This window comes from Labeo rohita, chromosome 19, assembly GCF_022985175.1.
Source record: "Labeo rohita strain BAU-BD-2019 chromosome 19, IGBB_LRoh.1.0, whole genome shotgun sequence".
NCBI lineage: Eukaryota > Metazoa > Chordata > Actinopteri > Cypriniformes > Cyprinidae > Labeo > Labeo rohita.
In genome coordinates this window covers 32,752,341-32,774,476 of record NC_066887.1, presented here as the reverse complement: position 1 = coordinate 32,774,476, position 22,136 = coordinate 32,752,341, and the positions used below count along the sequence as shown (strand labels likewise).

The 22,136-nt window shown below is 29.1% G+C and overlaps 2 protein-coding genes across 6 annotated transcripts in view; one reads left to right on the top strand and one right to left on the bottom strand.

Annotated features, from left to right (window-relative positions):
- The first annotated feature begins 655 nt into the window (after positions 1 to 655).
- On the top strand, positions 656 to 3,783 carry rplp1 (ribosomal protein, large, P1). Its single transcript, XM_051136213.1, has 4 exons — positions 656 to 864; positions 3,281 to 3,355; positions 3,456 to 3,573; positions 3,666 to 3,783. Exons 1-4 carry the CDS (start codon positions 793 to 795, stop codon positions 3,746 to 3,748), a joined length of 348 nt encoding a protein of 115 aa, XP_050992170.1. The 5' UTR covers positions 656 to 792; the 3' UTR covers positions 3,749 to 3,783.
- Positions 3,784 to 4,971: 1,188 nt separating this feature from the next.
- Positions 4,972 to 22,136, bottom strand: part of ptk2aa (protein tyrosine kinase 2aa) — a 92,446-nt gene continuing 75,281 nt past the window's right edge. For all 5 annotated transcript variants that reach the window (XM_051136212.1, XM_051136208.1, XM_051136210.1 and 2 more), the window contains 8 exons: positions 22,085 to 22,136; positions 21,869 to 21,991; positions 15,553 to 15,615; positions 14,916 to 14,952; positions 13,120 to 13,214; positions 8,236 to 8,391; positions 8,064 to 8,144; positions 4,972 to 5,983 (listed from right to left, as the gene is read on the bottom strand). The exon at positions 22,085 to 22,136 is cut by the window's right edge and continues 74 nt beyond it. In XM_051136212.1, the coding sequence (XP_050992169.1) occupies positions 5,771 to 5,983; positions 8,064 to 8,144; positions 8,236 to 8,391; positions 13,120 to 13,214; positions 14,916 to 14,952; positions 15,553 to 15,615; positions 21,869 to 21,991; positions 22,085 to 22,136 (820 nt within the window). In that variant the 3' untranslated portion in view covers positions 4,972 to 5,770. The remainder of the gene's footprint in view (positions 5,984 to 8,063; positions 8,145 to 8,235; positions 8,392 to 13,119; positions 13,215 to 14,915; positions 14,953 to 15,552; positions 15,616 to 21,868; positions 21,992 to 22,084) is intronic.

The following is a 22,136-nucleotide window of genomic DNA, read 5'->3' as shown; positions in this document are numbered from 1 at the left end:
TACATTATTTATATTTATTTCTTTTTTATTTTTCATTATGTATATATATATATATATATATATAATTTAATTACAACTACATAAAATCTAACAAACAATCTAAAATGTGTGTTTGTGTAAATAATTTTATTTTTTTACAATTCTCCATATTTTCTATTGTGCATTTTGCACTATTTTAAATACATTTTTAATTATCATTTACTTTTATTTATATCTTTATTATTTATACATTTATATATATTTATATATTTTTTTTTATTGTTAATTGAAGTAAGAAGTTTATTTATAAGTTTAATTATAAATACAATTATAAATATAAAGAACTTTTTTAGATAGCATATTTTGAAGTATCATCTTAATATCATGCTATAGAAAATGCTACTTAACATCTGATGAGTTATTTTTTAATTTGTTTTATTTTTCCTCTTTTTATATATATACTTTGTATAATATAGTTTTATACTATACTTTGAATTTTATGCATGTTCCTGTTATACATTATTTTTATATTTAACAGATTTAGCGCTCTCACGAACACGCGGATGTACAAAATAATTGACAGAAGACATGAGCCAATCACAGCTTCTGATCTCTACGCATGTCCCGCCCACTGAAGTGACGCACAAAGCTATAAAAGCCATCGCTCCGCCCCTTTTCGGCCCTTTCCGTTCACTGGCAACGCAGTGTTTGACGTGCTCGGTTCTTCTCACGAAGCTAAGGCCTTTGAATCCGGCGACTAGCACCGTCAAATTTAGGCATCCACGTCTAAAACATTAACCTACTCAAAGAACAATGGCATCTGTGTCCGAGCTGGCCTGTATTTACTCCGCTCTCATCCTCCATGATGATGAAGTTACAGTCACGGTGAGTGTGAAGGGTTTGAGCCGCGGCACGAACATCCGGGACACCGGCGCTGTTTATACACATGTGACATTGATATTTCACTTATTTTGAGTTATTTATGTTTCTGTACAGCTCAGTTTGTTGCCGAATGGATTAAGTGTGTTATTAAAACTTAAATTTCATGTTTACATGTGAAAGCAACAGTTCAAGGGTGTTTTTGGAAACGCGTGGTACATTAGCACGGAGACTGGCGCGCCTTTTCAGTTTCAATGTTTACCACATTATTTTACACTCTTATTCAGGGTAAAATGTCACAATGTGACCCTTATCATACAGTACCACCACCTGATAACATCCCTGTACCATAGTAATGTCACTGTAGTACGTTAGTAAGTTACTTACACTCACGTTACCAGTCAAAAGTTTTTGAACAGTAAGATTTTTAATGTTTTTTTGTTTAAGTAAGTCTCTTCTGCTCCGCAAGCCTGCATTTATATGATTTAAAGTACAGCAAAACAGTAACATATTGATTTTTTTTTTTTTCTGTGATCAAAACAGATTTTTTTAGTCTCATTACTCCAGTCACGTGATCCTTCAGAAATCATTCCAATATTCTGATTTGCTGCTCAATTTTTTATATGTTGAAAACAGAGTAAAATTTCAGGTTTCTGTGATGAATAGAAAGTTCAGAAGAATAGCATTTATTTAAAATAGAAATCTTTAATAACAAATGTCTTTATCATCACTTGATTTAAAGCATTCTTGCTAAATGGTAGTGTTAACTTCTACTCAGCTGTTTTAAATACTGATAATAATATATTTTCTTGAACAGCAAATCATCATATTAGAATGATTTCTGAAGGATCATGTGACACTGAAGACTGGAGTAATGATGCTGAAAATTCAGCTTTGATCACAGAAATTAAATTTTAAACAAAAAATAGAAAAAAAGGTTTTTTAAATGGTAAAAATATTTTGCTGCTTTTGCTGTATTTTATAAATGCATGCTTGGTAAGCAGAAGAGACTTATTTAAAAAAAAAAAAAATCTTCTTCTTCAAAAACTTTTGACTGGTGTATTGTATGGTTACAGTATTCATAGCCTGGTTTTTACATGCGATACTATGGTATTCTTAATAGAATAACACACGTGACCCTGGACCACCACAAAACCAGTCATAAGGGTCAATTTGTTTTGAGAAATTGAGATTTATAAGTAAGATGAATAAATGAGGAAATACATCAATGGATAGGATGGGACAATTAGGATGGGACAATATTTAACCAAGATACGACTATTTGAAAACCTGCATTCTGAGGTTGCAAAAAAATCTCAATATTGAGAAAATCACTTTTAAAGTTGTTCAAATAAAGTTCTTAGCAGTGCATGTTACCATTCAAAAATTGGAGAAGTCCACTTCCAGAACAATGATTTAAAAATAATTTACTCACCCCCTTGTCATCCAAGATGTTCATGTCTTTCTGTCTTCAGTTGTGAAGAAATTATGGTTTTTGAGGAAAACATTTTAGGATTTTTCTCCATATATTGGACTTCAAATTGATTTTTGCACTTCCAAAATGTAGTTTAAATGCAGCTTCAAAGGCTCTAAGCGATCCCAGACGAGGAAGAAGGGTCTTATCTAGTGTGACAATCGGTCATTGTTTTCGAAAAAATAAAAATTTGTATTTTTTTTTTTTTTTTTTTTTTTTTTTTTTTTTAAAAGCACAAAAGCTTGTGTAGCGCAGTCTCTGTGAACGAGTCGTCTCAAGGAGTGATTCATTCATCCCAGAGCCTGTGCTACACAAGTTTTTGTGCTTTTAAAGAAAAAAAAAAAAAAAAATACAAACTTTTTTTTTTCGAAAACAATGATCGATTGTTTCTCTAGATAAGACCCTCAGCTGGGATCGTTTAGAGCCCTTTGAAGCTGCTTTTAAACAACATTTTGGAAGTTCAAAATCAGGGCACCAATCAAGTCCATTATATGAAGAAAAATGCTGAAATGTTTTCCTCAAAAAACAATTTCTTTACGACTGAAGACAGAAAGACATGAACATCTTGGATGACAAGGAGGTGAGTAAATTATTTGTGAATTGTGGTTCTGGAAGTGGACTTCTCCTTTAAGTTTTGATATGTTTCCGGTAAGAAATTTACAAAATATGTTCATGGAACATGATTTTTACTTAATATCCTAATGATTTTTGGCATAAAAGAAACATTGATTAATTTTGACCCATACAATGTATTTTTGGCTATTGCTACAAATATACTTGCGATATTTAAGACTGGTTTTGTGGTACTATGTGTTTCTGTTTGACAGTCCTGTGACGTTAACATCACTGTATCATTTTACTGCCACAGTATTTACTTGTTTTATTAGGAAAGCATCCAGATACAGTCATAAACTGATGTTTTAATTCTCTCTGGTTGTGTTTTTGCAGGAGGACAAGCTGAACGCTCTGATCAAGGCCGCCGGTGTGACCATCGAGCCCTTCTGGCCTGGTCTCTTCGCTAAGGTGCGTTTACTTCCTTGCCACTTGCACTTTTTTGGGAACCTTGAACATTCATGTCATGGTGCATCTTGATTCTGAGACTAATGTCATTTCCTGTGTTCAGGCTCTGGCCAGCGTTGACATCGGCAGCCTGATCTGCAACGTCGGAGCCGGTGGTGGAGCCGCCCCGGCCGCCGCTGCCGCTGGTGGTGCTGCTGCTCCCGCAGGTGGAGATGCACCAGGTAACGTCACGGATCTCATTCAGATACTTCCACGTGTGTTTGATTTAATTGCTGAGATTTGTTTCTGAACTTGTTTTGTGTTTGCATTACAGCCAAGGTGGAGGAGAAGAAAGAGGAAAAGAAGGAAGAGTCTGAGGAGTCCGATGACGACATGGGCTTCGGTCTGTTCGACTAAAGCGACTCTTTTAATAAAAAAAACGTTGAAACGTCGATGCTGTTCGTGTCGTTCCTGGGATGCTGGTTTGTGGTTGCGTTTTGGTTAAATCAAAGTACTCAGTAGACCTAAAGAATAAGTTTTTCAAACCATAATGAGATGCTGTTTAATTGTTTTAATATGGAGTTAAAGCATGTTTTGGCTAACACTTCACAATAAGGTACTAATAAAACTAATAAAAGACGTATTTGTCAATCAATGTTAGCTTGATTTAATATAGTAAAAAGTTGAATGTATTGATAGTTCTGATCAGAACTAAAAATGTTAAAAATACAACTATTCATTGTTAATTTTAATGCATTGATTGGACTTTATTGTGAAGTGTTAACTTTTTTTGCTCAGTTTATAGAAAATATAAAAAATTAGCTTACATTTGCCAGTCTAAAAGTCTTTACATCCATGGATTTGTGCAGTTTTATATTTATTTAATATTAATTTATAAGGTGGCGTAAATGTTATAGGAGTAATGCTATTTAAAAGAACCATCTTTCCAAACTAATTTAAAGTAGTTGGTTTCAGGTAAGTGCATTTATTACCAAAAAATTTAGTAATTATATTTATAAAAATATTCAAAAGACTGGTCAAAAATTAAGAAACTTTTTTTTTTTTTTTTTAAAGATGTTCTTATAATATTTATCGTTCTTCATACTGCAAAGGTGTGTTTTTTTTTTTTATTTTTGTAATATAAAGGTTAAATAAAATAAATAAAATAATGTATGAAAATATTCAAAAGACTGGTCAAAAATAATACAATAAATTTAATTGCATTTACAATATATAAAACTAAAAATATTAAGAGTAAATGCATATTAAAAATATCAAAAAACTGTAAAATGCATAATTTAGCAAAGGTTTCAGACAATCATTTTGATTTCAGATTTTTGGTAACACTTTACAATACGGTTCATAAGTTAACGTTAACTACAAAGCGTTTCCTAATGCATTATGAAAATCATTTTTTATGAACATTAACAAAGTTAATAGTGTAATAAATGTATTGTTCATTGATGTTAATATGGTAGCTAATATTAACAAATGACACTTTATTGTAAAGTGTTACCAGATTTGTATATTAAAATCCAACAATTATCAACTAAAAGATTAAATGAAACCACTGATAAATAAATTGAATATGTAAAAAATGTAAAAATTACAAGCAGAAATAAGACCAAGACACATTCAGATAAAGATAATGACATTTTATTAGTTAAAAGATCTGTACAGTTGCTTCTTCCTGAGAATAATTTATATCAATGACAAAATGGATTTCACGATTGTTCTGTACACAAAAGTAACTCTAGACCAAACTCAAAATGGGTTACTTTAAACCCTAGTGTGGTAAAAAAAAAAAACATGATTTTACAGAATTAAGTCTCTTAAAATGAATTCAGAAGGCAGCTTTGATTATAACAATTTACCAATATGTGCTTCAAGTGACTGATATGTGACTATATTCGCATCAGAACCCAACGTGATAAGGTTCACGTCAGGATTTTCCCTCTCTTAATTTCATACAATAGCTGTGATTCCTTAAAAATCTGTTAAATATGTGGTTTGGCTTTGTGAGTCTGTACATGAGAGCGTCTCGTCGTGTCTCTCGGCGCATCGAAACCCCTGAGTGTCTCAGAGGATGATGTTGAGCACCTTGATCACTGAACTTTGAGATCAGCATATGGACTATATAAAATAACGTGACATTGAGAAGCCTTTGGATCATTGGAAAAACATTATCGGAGTTCATTGGGTTCCAGTTGCAGATTCTCCAGCGCTGAGAAACGTGTAAGACCGACTTCATTTCTGGATACAAAATAAAAGATGATGCTGCTAACGGTTATAAAACAATACGTCTGCGATATCTTCTCCAAATCCCCATGAATCTCTATTATAAAAGGTTTATTTGTATAACGTCTGGTTGGTGATCAAGGTCCCGCTGATGTTTTTTGGCAAAGCGTCCCTCCGGTGATGATCCAGCATCAGGAGGAGCTAGAGCGAGCGGCCGTGGGCCAGCATCTTCAGCCGCGCTTGGTCGATGACGTCCAGCAGGTTCTTGGCGTCGACGGCGAGCGCGTGAGCCGCCGTCAGCATCTGTTTCTTGTAGTCCTGCTGCAGGCTGGTTAAGACGTACTGCTGCGCCAGACGCATCTTGTTAATGAGCTCCGCCAGGTCTGAGTTCAACAGCTTCTGAGCCATCTCGATCTGAAACAAACAAAATGATCTGTGGAATGAGTTTGCAATAAACTGAATGATTATGTAAAACAAAACTTTTTTCCAAAAGCAAAAGAACAAAGAAGAGAAAAAAAGGAAGCAAGGGCTGCATATGCTAAAATAAAAGCTTGATGGTTTGAACATTTGAAAAAGAAGAAATTAAGACAAATATTACTATTGAGTAAATAAGCTTTCCATTGATGTATGGTTTGTTAGGCTGAGATACAACGATTTGAAAATCTGGAATCTTAGGGTGCAAAAAAAAATCCAAATATTGGGGAAAATCACCTTTAAAGTTGTTCAAATGAAGTTCTTAGCAATGCATTACTAATCAAAATTTAAGTTTTGATATATTTACAGTAAGAAATTTACAAAATATCTTCATGGAAAATGATCTCTACTTAATATCCTAATGATTTTTGGCATAAAAGAAACATCGATTAATTTTGACCCATACAATGTATTTTTGGCTATTGCTACAAATATATTATATAATTAATATAATATATTAAGTGCTGCTTAAGACTGGTTTCGTGGTCCAGGGTCACAAATAAAATTATTGTTATTATATTAATTTTCTTAGATAATTGATTTTTTATTTACTTATTTACTTATTTTATTTACTTATATTAATTATTTTGTTTACTACTTTATTTAATAGTATTAATAATCATAAAATTTAATAATATCAATTTATATACAATCTATGAAATAATAATCCATTATTATTATTATTATTATTATTATAATGAAGTCATTTTAACATGTAAATCATAACATTGTAGGGCAAATGGATTAGCTCTACAAACCTGAAATATTATATTTTAAATTACAAAAATAAAAATAAATAAATAAATACACACATACATAAACTTTCCTCAAGTCATGCATTCTCTAACTTACAATGCTGGAGCTGGAATAAATATTATATTAAATAATTATATTTATATAAACAGTATTTATTTATTATTACTATTATTCTCATTATTATTAATGTGAATTAGTATGCAGATGATAAAATAAAATAAATAAAATAAATTTGTAATAAAATAAAGCAGTAAGTATTTTTTGCAAACAATGTTTTGTCTTTTTTTAATATTACTATTTTTTTTTTTTTTTTCAAAGTTTAATTCTAATATTCTAATTTTTCATTTTCATTTACTGATTTTTTTCCTAAAAAAAAAAAAAAAAAAAAAAAAAAAAAATACACACACACACACACACACACGTCTGGTTTATTATCTTTGTGGGGACTCTCCATAGGCGCAATGGTTTGTATACTGTCCACACTGTATTTTCTATCCCCTTACCCTAACCCTACCCCTAAACCTAACCCTTACAGAAAACTTTCTGCATTTTTACTTTCTCAAAAAAACTCATTCTGTATGATTTGTAAGCTTTTGTACCCATGGGGACCGCAGGCTGGTCCCCACAATGTCAAAAATGTCAGGTTTTACTATCCTTGTGGGGACATTTGGTCCCCACAATGTAGCGAAAACAAGTACACACACACACATACATACACATATACATATATATTTATTATACACATATATATAAAATATACATATAAAATTAATTATAAACCTGCTGCAAAAACAGTAAAAGAGTATATGGTATATATGTAAAAAAAAAAAAAAAAAAAAATAATAATAATAATAATAATAATAATAATAATAATAATAATATATATATATATATATAAAATAATATAATATATAATATATAGATTAGCTTAAATTTTTCATTTTCTTCTTTCTATTTTTTTTCCCCCCAAGTTTTAGGTTTAGTTATAGTTAATCATAACCCCCCTTTTTTTTTTAACAGAATAATTGGAGCACCAATAAAATGATCAATTTACAGCAAATAATGTAATGGTTAATGCAACAAAAACTCATGAATCTTTGTATAAGTACATTTTAAAATTAATTGATTTATCACTTAAAATTAGTTTGAGTTTTAACAGAATAGAAAAACAAAAATTGAATAAAAAGAATAAAAAAATAAAAATGGTCCCTGATGCAGCTGAAGAGGTGAGTGTAAATGTGTAAACAGTGTGAGCTGGTCTGACCTCTCTGTGAGTGCTGGCCGGTAACACTGGGATGGTCTCGTCTACCGTCGCTAGTAAAGTCCTGAGCGCCAGTCCAACATCCTGTGAAGCAACACCAGAGAAACTCATCAAACACACGTCAGACAGAGACAGGTGTCATGAGAGTATCCCAGCATGCCCCTGCTCCTGTTACCTTCACCATAGGGACGTACTCCTCGGGCGGCGCGGGCTGGATGCGGCTGGACATCTCGATCACGGCCTTCACCAGCCCCGTCACGTTCTCATACACCTTATCATTGGAGCGGTCCAGGTTTGCTGTGGGAGGAGGACTGATTTCCTGAGGCTGGATCTGAGAATGAAGACAGGATTGGATCAGCAGGAGGGAATCAGCAGCACTGGATCACACCAGCAGGTGGCAGCAGCAGCAGCTCTACATCATTACCGAACCACAAACCCAAAATGCTTTCCCACACTTCACACCAACACATTTCCAAAACTTTTTTGCAAGATCTTCTCCCAGCGCTTATGATTACTGGATATGGATTTTAAATAATCAGATTTGAATTAATAACTTTAAATAATTACACTGAAAGTTCAAAGAAGATTATCAACATTAGCACTTATTGAAATAAAGCTCAATACTCAAATATTTTTTACTCATTTCCATTTAATTTTTGTTTTTGTTTACTCATTTTCATGACTTTTGCAGGCTTAAAAATCACAAATGTGACCCTGGACCACAAAACCAGTCATAAGTAGCACAGGTATATTTGTAGCAATAGCCAAAAATACACTGTATGGGTCAAAATTATTGATTTTTATTTTATGCTAAAAATCATTAGGATATTAAGTAAAGATCATGTTCCATGAAGATATTTTGTAAATTTACTACCGTAAATATATCAAAACCTAATTTTTGATTAGTAATATACATTGCTAAGAACTTCATTTGAACAACTTGAAAGGTGATTTTTTCAATATTTTGATATTTTGATCTCTGACATTGAGATTTTCAAATCGTTCAAACAGTTGTATCTCGGCCAAATATTGTCGTATCCTAACAAATCATACATTAATGGAAAATGTATTTATTTAGCTTTCACATAATTGACTTATGACTGGTTTTGTGATCCAGAGTCACAAATATAAAACTTAAAACTCTTCAAATAAAATTTCATGTTGAAGATTAGTTTGAAGAAAAAATAAAAGACAAATGCTGAAGATAAAACAATCAGAATAAAAATGAAATTTTATGAAGACAATCATTTTTATAAACTGATGATCACAGGTCAACAAATACTATATTTCATCTTCTTAGTAAATATTTTTAATTGCATTTATTTCTTAAATAAATCATTTAATTTAATTATCATTAAATGTATTTTATTTAAACTTTTATTTAAAAAATAAATAAATAAATATAAATATGTAATATATATAATAATATATAATAGTGCTTTAGAAATGAAATTATCTAATTAATATATAAAATATAAGTGCTTTAGAAATGAAATTATCTAAATAAATTTGGAATTTAATAAAGATAGACATTATAATTGATAAATCTTAAATCATTTATGGTTCTCTGATGTTGATTAATGTTCTCATGACAAAATATGTAATTTTTAAAAATATTTTAAATGATATGTTTTGATTAACATTTAATATATAAGTTAAATATAAGTTAAAACGATCAGAAAAGTGACAGATTGAAAGAGGAATTATTATAATTTATAATTCTAAAATGATGGTTCTCTGGTTCTATGGTTTATTTTATTTTACATTTTTTGTTTGTTTTAATTTTTACATTTTTAAGATTAATTATAAGTAATATTATCATAAGTGATTTAAAAATGAAAAGGATAAAATAGGGATTTTATGAAGGTAATCAGGATTATAATTAATAAATCTAGTTCATGTATCTCTGATGTTGATTAACGGCCACATGACATGAAGGTAAACCAATGAGTCATTTTTAATATATACATTATTTTCAAATTATTTGTTTAATTAACATTTTTAGGATTTAATTAATTATAAATAATAAAATTATAAGTAATTTATAAATAAAATGGCTGGAATTTCATGAAGGAGGTCATTAAAATGGATAAATCTATAATTATTGATTCTCTGATGTTGATTAATGGTCACTTGCAGGTCAACAAGTACAACATTTTTTGAATAAATATTTGACTTTGAATTTTTTTATTTGTTTTATTAACATTTTATTTGCAAAATAAGTAATAAAATGATCAGAATAAAATGTATAAAATAGGATAAAATTGTCATTATTTGTGTACAATTAAAATTAATTCTTCAACAGAAGTGATTCCTGTGATTCACATGTACAGAAAAATAAAACATCCATTGTTGACTTTGATCAGATGAGTGTGAGAATAACACACATGTACACACGGACACACACAGGTCTTACCCTCCAGGGCTACGTGCAACAGTGCAGCATAAAGCAGGTGAGCGTGTGTGGAGGGAAAGCGGGATGCAGGAAAACAGAACAAACGATTAATAATGCAAAACAAGCAAACAAACCAAAACAAAACTAATAAAAGTCATGCAGCTTAAGGTTTAGAGGAGGTGTGACGTCTGAGCGTGTGATGGGAAACAGATCGTGTGATTATAAAACATCGTTCAGCTTCAGATGCTTCAGATGTCAAACAAAATCCAAAAGAAACATGATCTGTTAGTTCAGCTTCTCTGTCCACTTTTAATATGATTTTCTGGGATTTTTAATATGGTTACATTTTCAAAGCATTAGGATTTGCTTGAGAATCCGTTCCTCTTACATAAGACCAAAGAAAAATAAAAAATGAATATTCCCTCCTAAAAACTGGCAAATTAGTTGCAGTGCAATTTTATAAATATTTAATTTTAAATTAGCATTTATTTTTAATATATTTTCTTGTTGTTTTATTACATCAAGTTAAAACTAAATTAAAAAGAAAAATGTTTCCTTGGCCACTAGTTAAAATAAAATAAGTCTAACTTTTATATCTTATTCCATTTCGGGCAAAGTTTATTCCAAGTAACAAAAGTGTTTTATAATTTCATTTTAGTTTTAATTGTAGTGAACTATAATAACCCTAAGTGGAATTTTATCGTCAAAATCAACAAATGTTTCAAATCTGACTCACATCACATGATTTTTAAAGTGTTTCTCAATGGTTCACAGACAGGTGTGGGGAAAAACAAAAAACAATCTTCTCTTTTCAAAATCTGAAAAACAAGTTCTTTAGTTTCTCTTCTGAGAAAAGACCATTTTTTTGCCATCTTTTATCTAGCTGAATATTCAAAGGCTTCTCACGAGAATCAACTGGAAGGTTAAAACAACAGGAAAAATAAAAAAATAGATCCAAGCAAAACTGACCTCTTATATAAGAGCCACGGAAAAAGTAAACACGGCTCCCAAAAAATTCTTGGCGCAGTTGAGTGTGTGCGTGTGTGTGTGTGTGTGTGCGTGTGTGCGTGTGTGGCGGGTCGTGACCCCTGTGATGCTATTATAGTTAACTAAAGCTAAAAACAAAATTAACACTTTTGTTACCTGAATGAAATAAACATTAACTTAAATGAAATACATACATACATACATATATATATATATATATATATATATATATATATAATATATATTTAAAAAAAAAAGTAACTTATATAACATTTTAATTTAACTACTTGTCAAGGCACCATTTCAACTAACTAACTAACTAACTAACTATATATATATATATATATATATATATATATATATATATCTATATATATATATCTATATATCTATCTATATATCTATATATATACATATATATATAGATATATATATATATATATATATTCTTGAATAAAGCACAATAACCAAAGTTTAAATATATTAAAATAAAAAGTAATAATAAAAAAAATATATATGTATATGTGTGTGTATATATATATATATATGTATATATATATGTAAAATAAGTGTTTTCTATGGGAATATATTTTAAAATGCAATTTATTCCTGTGATCAAAGCTGAATTTTCAGCATCATTACTCCAGTCTTCAGTGTCACATGATCCTTTTAGAAATCATACTGATATGTTAATTTATTATCAGTGTTGAAAACATGTTTTTGCTGTTTTTTTTATTTTTTTTTTGGAACCTGAGATACTTTTTTCAGGATTCTTTAATAAATAAAAAGTTAAAAAGAACAGCATTTATTTAAAATAGAAGTCTTTTGTAACAATACACCATTTAAAAGTTTACATATATTCTTTTTTTGAAAAGAAATGAATACTTTCATTCAGCAAGCATGTGTTAAATTGATAAAAAGTGATAGCAAAGACTTACACTGTTAGAAAAAAAATTATATTTTAAATAAATGATGTTTTTTTAAAGTTTTTATTCATCAGAATCCTGAAAAAGTATCACAGGTTCCAAAATATATTTCCAAAATTAATAATAAATCAGCTTATTAGAATGATTTCTGAAGGATCATGTGGCACTGAAGACTGGAGTAATGATGATGAAAATACAGCTTTGCATCATGGAAATAAATTATATTTTAAAGTATGTTAAAATAGAAACCATTATTTTATATTGTAATAATATTTCACAATATTACTGTTAAGAGACTTCTTTAAAAGACATTTAAAATCTTACTGATCCCAAACTTTTGAACGGCAGTGTATATAATACCGAAAACAAGAGGGTCAGAAAAACTATTTTTGTTTTCAGGATGAATGTGGATTTTCCCACAAGTGTGTTTTTTTATTCGCTGAACTCGAGGTGCACTACTGAGCAAGCGTTTGTGCCCTGATCGGTGTGTATGTGGTGGTTTGTCTTCGAGGTTTGGCTGGAGTGTGTTCTCTGTGTTTTGCTGACGAAGATCAACTCTATCCGAACTCTATGTGGGTGAGCGTGTGCAGGAAACTCAAGGGTTCGTGGAGTTTATTGTTGGTGAGAGCAGCATGCACAACACAACAGCCAATCAGCATGCTGCACACATCTCAGCATTCACCTCTCAAAGATGTTAATACAACACCATGCCTAGGTATGTTAGTTCATTAGTTAAGGGAGTATAAAGTACCTTGACGCCCTCGTTGTAACTGTCCACGGGGTTCAGGTTGGTCAGGTGACTCGGAGCGCCGGGACGGGGCGGTTTCTTTGGAGGAGCCACATGTTCTGTTGGACACAGGAGGAAACAAATTATTCTCTGGCCTCCAACTAGCATATTAGGCATTATAAAACAACTGATCCTTCGCAATACGCCACCCTTCTTAGTTACTGTTGCTATGTATGACAAACATGACGTGAGATCGAGGAGCAAAGAGGAAACTGACAACACGCTCAATGAACGAACATCAGAATGGATTTCATTTCAAACGCGGAAAGACAAAAAAATTTAATGTTTAAGTCCACCGAAGTTAATCTACTCTTCTGTCTGATTTGTTTGTCAGACAGAATGACAGAATCGGCGTTATGATTGGTCAGATCGCCTGTCAGTCAAGCTGTTTGCGAAGGGTCAATTCTGATTGGATGAGACGCATTCAAAGCTGGTGATAAATGCAAATTTGCATTTCTGTATTAATGCAACAAAAATGCAATGTTGCCTGATATTTACACAACCTTTTGGCATTACAATACTATAGACTTATTGTAAAAATGATTTGTATGAAAATGTTAATTATGTTTGTATACGTATTTTTTAAGTTAAAAGTCTTAAAACAGCCTTTCTTGCAGGGCAGTTGTATCTTTTATTTATACACTTTCTTGAATAGATATCAAGGAAGAACAAATATCTAATATATTGTTTTACTAATAATAGTATTATCACCTAATATCAAATATCTAAACATATACTTAAATATAAAAGACATATATTTAAATACTATAAAATATTTAATATATAAATCTAATAAAACTATATAAACATAAAAAATAATAAAAATTACAAACACACCACTTTTACACCACAATTACAAAATTACTAAAACTTATTAAAATTATACTGGTACATTTCACTGAGTTATAAATATCTTAATTCACTTAATTAAATACCACAAAATAACAAATAACTAAAACTATATAAACATTAAAAAATAAATAAAACTTACAACACAAAAATTAAATATTAGATATATAAAATTACTAAAATGATATAAACAAAAAACTAATAAAAATTACAAAAACACCACAAATTTACTAAAACTATTATTAAACTGCTAAATTTCATTGAATAATAAATATATAAATTCATTGAATTAAATAACTAATAACTAAAACTTCATACACCTATAAAAAATAAAATAAATACAAAACTACACCACACCACAAAATTACAGAAAAAAAAACGAAATAAAAAAAATTCTTTGTGAGCAGACATTGATCAGAAATTATATAATAATTACATATTTATATAATCATTTAAATTATATTATATAAAATTTATAGTTATGAAAATTACGTAACAAAATATTAAATACATAAACTATAAACATAGAAAACTAATAACAATTACAAACACACCACACAAAATTACTGTAACTAAAATTAAACTGCTAAATTTCTATAATAAAATTCTACATTTTTATAAAAGTGTAATAAAATACTAATTTAATTATAAAAATTCTAAAATTAAATATTACAATTATATATATTTCAGACTTTTTAAAATAACCAACGCCAGAAATTTCCAAAAGATTTCAGTAACTATCATGACTTTTTTTTAGGCCTAAAAATGACAACTTTCCAAATTATATTGCCAGGTTTTTCATGACCAGGTAAAACCTGGATTTGCTTTATGTAAAAAAATATAACATTGATTCATCATTGTTTAAACTGTATTGAAAATGCACACTTGAAATGTACTGGATGTGTTTGTACCTGCTTTACCCACGGGCTGGTAAACGTGCTTCCCCATCTGAAAGAAAACACAATCACAAACAAGTGTTTAAAACACCTCCTCCTCCAGACTTCGGTTTTACAGCACACTGGGTTCACGCTGCCCACCGGGGCCCTGTGGAATTGTGGGTAGTTTGTGGGAAAGCCAAGCATATTTCAGGTCCAAAAATGAGTTTCACCCTTGAATCTAAGCAAACCCGTCACTCTCTACAGCCTCTGTGCGGATCTGCTGTAATTACAGCCAGTAAACGAGGCTGGTTTGTGGTGCTCCTGTGAAATGACGCCTGTTTTTCACTCATTATACATCAAAGATAATGATGGCACTTGGGATTCCCATTTCTGGCTTCATCTGTTACAGAAAAACCCCACGATGCTCCTTTAATCGACCCTCCCTGTGTTATTTGTCCTCTCAGGTTCTCAGATTCCTCTAAATGAATTTCTTTCTGATGTGTTCGAGGCTGTTTTTCATCTGTTCGAAGGATTCTGGCTGAGTGTGATCGGTATAACTGGCTGCGACTCGAACAGGAAGTGAGAAACAGATTGTGTCCTCGCTGTGGCACTGTAAATCTCCCTCAGGGAAGAAACAAAAACAAGCAAGGAATTATGGGAAGCCACTCACCGGGGTCTGGAGAGCACTGTCCTCACGATCGATGCTGCCCCTCGAGTTCCTCGACTCCGGCTTCTAAACAAACACAAGCCATCATTTAAACATCATTTAAAAGGATTCAAATCATGCATCACTTGGAAGAAAACATTAAATATTTATGAGAAACTTTCATCTGATTATGTCATCATCTTTCCCACATCACATGACCGATGAATTCCATTGGCTTTTCCAGTTGTTTGTGATTACTGGATTAAAAAGCATACATAAAACAATATCAAAAACAACAAATATAATAATAATAAATAAATTAATTAATTAATTAATTAAAATTAGAAAAGTAAAAAATGCATGTATTTTTTTCATTAAGTTTACATTAACTTGCATAACTTTTTCAGGCTTGGAAATCACAATTTCAAAAATCAAGGTTTTTACACAAGATACGATAGATAGACAGATAGATAGATAATATTTAAATACATTATTACTACTACTACTAATCATTTTTTAACTTGTGAAAATGTAAATCTTATTTTCACAGATTTTTTCATGTTTTTTTCAAGATTATATTAATTTTGTAAACCTTTTATAATAATAATAATAATAATAATAATAATAATAATAATAATTATAAAAATACATACATTACTACTACTAATGTATATACTACTACTAACAACAACAATAATAATAATAAATAGATAATATAACTATTTTATAATTGTTTTAAATATTGATGATTTCTGTAAACCTTTTTATAATAATAATAATAATTATTATTATTATTATAAAAACAAAATACATACATACATAATATTTAAGTATTTGACTTGATTTTTTTAACTTTTGAAAATTTAAATCTTTTCACATATTTTTTTCATGATTTTTTTAAAGATTATATTAATTTTGTAAACCTTTTACAATAATAGTAATAATAATAATAATAATAATAATAAAAACATATAAATATATACATTACTACTACTACTAAACATTGTAATATTTATAAATAATTACTACTATTTTATAAGGTAATATTCATTTGTATGCCTTCCCAGGTTTGGAAATTACAAATTTAAAATTTGTAAAAATAAAATAATAAACATACTGACTACTACTACTACTACTACTAAACATTGTAATATTTTATAAATAATTACAACTATTTATATATATATATATATATATATATATATATATATATAATATATAAATATTTAAATATTTTTAAATATTTTTAAATTGTGAAAATCTTATAATAATAATAATAATAATAATTATTATTATTATTATTATTATTATTATTATTATTATTTTACCCCTAATATTTTATCACTATTTAGATAAATGTAAATAATTTGTTTGTTTTTTACATTTAAACCTTAATTTCTTATTTTCAGTCTAGACATTTTCATGACTTTTTAAGATAATATTAATTTGCATGTCTTTCCCAGGTTTGGAAATTACAAATTTAAGATTTGTAAAATTACAATAATAAACATACTGACTACTACTACTACTAATAAACATTGTAATATTTTATAAATAATTACAACTATTTTATAATTCTTTTTTTAATCTTATAATTATTATTACTATTATTTTACCTGTAATAATATTTCAATATTTAGATAAGTTTAAGTAAGTTTTTTCCCTTTTAAAACTATTTCTTATTTCCACTCTACAAATTTTAATGTCTATTTAAGATCATATAAACTTGCAGGTTTGGAAATTACAAATTTAAAATTTTATACAAAATAAAAGAATAAACACTACTACTACTACTACTAAAACATTTTATATTTAGATGTGTCTGTATGTATATGTATTTTCTATATATATTTTAACATTTTGACTTACTATTTTCACTCTAGAAATGCGCATGACTTTTAAAAACTACATTAATTTGCATGACTTTTCCAGGCTTGTAAATGACAATATTAAAATTCCCTAATAAGTCCAGTTTCTGATCTGACAGATCTTAACAAACAACACAGCGAGTCCTTGCTCAACAACGCATCTACAAAAGCTCAACAACTTCAAAAGAACCTCCTAACCCAACATCCTCCTGCACTATGGAAGTCTAGTTACCGTCTTTCCGAAACAGAACTTGAAAAGATGCATCCCGTGTGCGGAGCGTCCGAGGGCGAGGAAAGAGCGAGTTGTGTGCGTTTCCATGTGAGATGTGAGTCTTCAGGAAGCTCTGAAGAGGCTGACTGCAGAAACTCAGAGCGGCAGATTCCTGCTCTCTCTTTCTCTCTCCCTCCCTCTCTGACTGCTTTTCCTCTCTCAGACTCCCTGAAACGTCTTTTCCTTTTGGTCTGTCCTCTCTTTCACATCCCACGCTTTCCTTTCCTCCCACTGGTTTTACACAAACAGAAAAAGCTCCTGGTATGTGCTGCCGAACCCCGATAAACGCTCGATCTCGCTCATGCACCACATACTGTTTGAAAAGAAAGTAATATGCAATATGCAAATGTGCATGCATGGAAAACCCAGAGGAATGTCTGCATTTGCCAAGGATACAACTGCATGGAATACTGTAACCCATAATGCACTGCGCTCGATTTGACTTTCCATTCCCAGTGCAATGAATGAAGCGTAAGTGATCACATTTTTTGCTGCTTGCATCTTTCTTTCTTTTGCTGTTGTTGAATCAGACTGCTGAAAAATTTGTTTTATGCAAAAGCACTAGATTTTATTTTGTCAGATGATAATTGGATGTTTCCAGAAAACTCAAAACAAGGATGAAATTGCATACTGTGCAAACATTAAAAGACTTTCAAATGTGGCTTAATAGAGTCTGAACTGTTTTAAAATCTTAATTTGACTGTTTTGAACCTTTTGTTTTGAACTGAAATGTTTCATAATGTGAATCGGTTTTACATCAGATCTTTTGATTTGTGTCCAAGTAGCTTCAAATAAAAGAGAAAATTAAAGGAGATGAAGTTTTTTTTTTTTTTTTTGCCTGTATGGTATTAAATTACCTTAAATTACATATATATATATTATTATACACATCTTATTCAAGTAATGAAAATTGAAAAGAGAAATATAAATATAAAAACAAACTCAAAAAACTTTTTTATTTCATTATATATATCTTCATTACTTGAATAAGATGTGTATAATAATATATATATGTAATTTAAGGTAATTTAATACCATACAGGCAAAAAAAAAAAAAAAAAAAAAAAAAAAAAACTTCATCTCCTTTCATTTTCTCTTTTAATTGAAGCTACTTGGACACATATATATATATATATACACAAAATAAAATCTATAAAATATGTATATATACACAATCTAAAATTAAAATGTAAATATACAAACAAACTACCTTTACTTTATATATATATATATATATATATATATATATAAACTATCCAAAATGAAAATTAATACAGAGATATAAATATAAAAACAAATCAAAATATTAATAAAATCTTAATGAATAAAATAACTTATCAATATTTTTTTATTTTATTGTATATATATATATATATATATATATATATATATATATATATATATATATATATATATATAATTAAAAATTAATTACAAAAAAGTTAATAAACTGTACAGAAATAAATAAAAAAAGATCTAAAATTAAAATGTAAATATAAAAACTACCTTTACTTTTATTATTATATATATTTTCAGTAGTTTATATATTTTTCTATTATATTATATATTTTCTATATATATATATAAATATATTAACTAATGAAACATTAATAAAAAGTGTAAAACTATATAGAAATAAACTGAAAAAACTATCCAAAATTAAAATTGACAGAAATATAAATATAAAAACAAATCAAAATATTAAATAAATCTATACCTTTTTCATGTATATAATTAAAAATTATAAAAAAAATAATAAACTACAAATAAACAGAACATTTTTAGTCTAAAACTGAAATAAAAAACATAAATATAAATATAAAAACAAATTCAAATTATTAATGAAAACTATAGAATTATCTTTCTTATTTTCTATTCTATTCTATAAATAAAATACATACAAAAATAATTAAAAAGAATTACATTTCTTATTTTATTACACAAAATACATGCAAAAATAACTAAAAATGAATAAAAAATTATGTTTCAAGATTAAAAAAAATATAAATTATACATATAAATTAATAAATAAATAAAAATAATTAAGAAAAAATATATATACATAATTAAAAATGAATACAAAAATTCATTAACTATACAGAAATAAACTAAAATTGAAAAAAAAGACAAATAAAAAAAATATATATATATGCAATAAGACATGGTTATTTAATATATAAACCATTTATTCATTGAACATTCAATATAATTATATTTTGATGTGTACTATTTTTTGTTTAACCAATTTTATAAAATGAATTTTTATGATTTATAGATTTATTTATTTATTTTAAGATTTACAGATTTTTTAATAGATTTTGGTCAAATCAGTGTTCACTCCAGACGCTCTGATTCTTTCTTTTTGAGAAGAGTATTTAGTTTTTTCCCCTAATCACAGAATGAAATAGACTACACAGATGCCACTGTTCAGCTGAGAGTTTTACGGTTCTCAGAACGGCACTAACCACATCGGGTTTCCACCGATTCCCACCAAACTTCACTGCCAACGAAACGATCGCTAATGACACGCGCACTCAGCGGCAGCCCAAGTTTCCACTGGACGGAGAGCGATATTACAGCCGAACCTCTCCTGACAAAAATCCTCAAATCTACAGCTTCAGCCTGTGGTAAAACTCACTTGCGTGTCAAATCTGGTAAGTGTCAATTAAACGCCTCTCTTTCTCTCCCTCTCTCTGTCTCTCTCTCGACACACAGGAAAGTCTTCTCAGGCAACATTTCCACCAACATTCCCACTGTACTGAAAATGTGACGCCTAAAATATCATCTGGAAATAAGCAGCTTGAGAAACACACTAGCGGACGGATCTGGGGGGCACGTCCGGCGTCTGGCAGAGATACAGACGTGACGGATAAAACGGTTTCTGTTTCCAGGTCTCTGGTGAATGAAGGCGTGTTTCTGGTTACAGGTGCTCACAGATTTATAGCTTTGTTTTTTACCAGGACTGAATTTGGGAGATCAGGACATCTTCATTTTGTTCCTTCTCTTTCTCAGAGTAACAACAACAACAGATGCAAATGCCAAACACACTCAGAGCCAAAGACCAACAAGCCAAAGAAAAGCAGGAAGTGAGAGAGATCAGCTGATCCGCTATGGGTCATTTAATGAAAAACGTATTATTATTATTATATATTTTTAATTTATCAAGTACTATTAATTACTATCAAATTTCTCTATCTATCTATCTATCTATCTATCTATCTATTTTTAATAATAATAAAAATGATTTCAATATGTTTTCTTTAATTATTTTCTTTAATTACTAATTTAATTTAAATGTACTATTACTATTATTTATAATAACAATGAAAAATATTTTAACATTGTAATATTTGTAAATCTGTTATATTTTATAAATATGTAAAACTAATTTGAATGATTTTTTTCATGCTTGAAATTCATCACATTTCAACATTTTCACATATAATAAAATTAATACAATTAGCAGTAATAATAATAATAACTTAATATGTGTATATATGTAATATTTTATAAATATTTAAAACAATATATTACTTATTTTATAAGTGTATTATTATATTTGCTATTACATATTTCAATATATTTTAATAAATTATAAATAAGTTGAAAAATAATAATAATAATATTCATGATGATGATGATAATAATAATAATAATAATTTGTTATTATTATTATTAACAACAACAAAATAATAGGTAATTACGCAATATATTATAAATATTTAATTATTTTTCCTCTAAATAAAATGATACATAAATAGGAATATTTTTTTTATTACTACTAAATACTACTAATACTAATATTTAATTTAAATTTACTACTACGATTACTAACAATAACAACAATTAAAAATATTTTAACATTTTAATGTGTATATCTGTTATATTTGATAAATATTTAAAACCAGTTTGAATGGCTTTTTCAGGCTAAACATTCATCACATTTCAACATTTTCACATGTAATAAAACTAATAAAATTTACAATAATAATAATAATAATAATAATAATAATAATAACTTTAAATATTTATATATATGTAATATTTTATATTTAGAACTTATTTAGAACTTTATTTCTTATTTTCACTTTTCACACTTTTGAGATTTTTTGAGATTTGAGATTTCTTCCTTTTTTTAATTTGAAATTCAAATGTTATTTTGCAAGCCCTATGATGTAAGAGAGAGATGTTGTGTCAGTACCAGGAAGCTCTCCTCCTGCTCCAGCCATCTCTGGTCCTCCTCCATCTGCTGCTGCTGTTTCATGAGCGTCTCCTCCATCAGGTGGGCGGGCATCCCCTGACTCCGCCCCAGAGCGCCCCCATCCTGACACACACACACAACAGCAAGATTTCTATAATAAATATCAGCGTTCCTCTGTGCATTCACACACACGAGTATCCTTGTCTCTTCACTCACCTCCATGTTTGGAGACCACACAGGAACGTCCTGCCTGTGGTGGTTCCATGTT

Coding starts and splice junctions, on each gene's coding strand:
- rplp1 (XM_051136213.1), top strand. CDS start 793: ATGGCATCTGTGTCCGAGCTGGCCTGTATTTACTCCGCTCTCATCCTC. Junction 865..3,280: donor ATGATGAAGTTACAGTCACG/GTGAGTGTGAAG, acceptor GTGTTTTTGCAG/GAGGACAAGCTGAACGCTCT. Junction 3,574..3,665: donor CGCAGGTGGAGATGCACCAG/GTAACGTCACGG, acceptor TTTGCATTACAG/CCAAGGTGGAGGAGAAGAAA.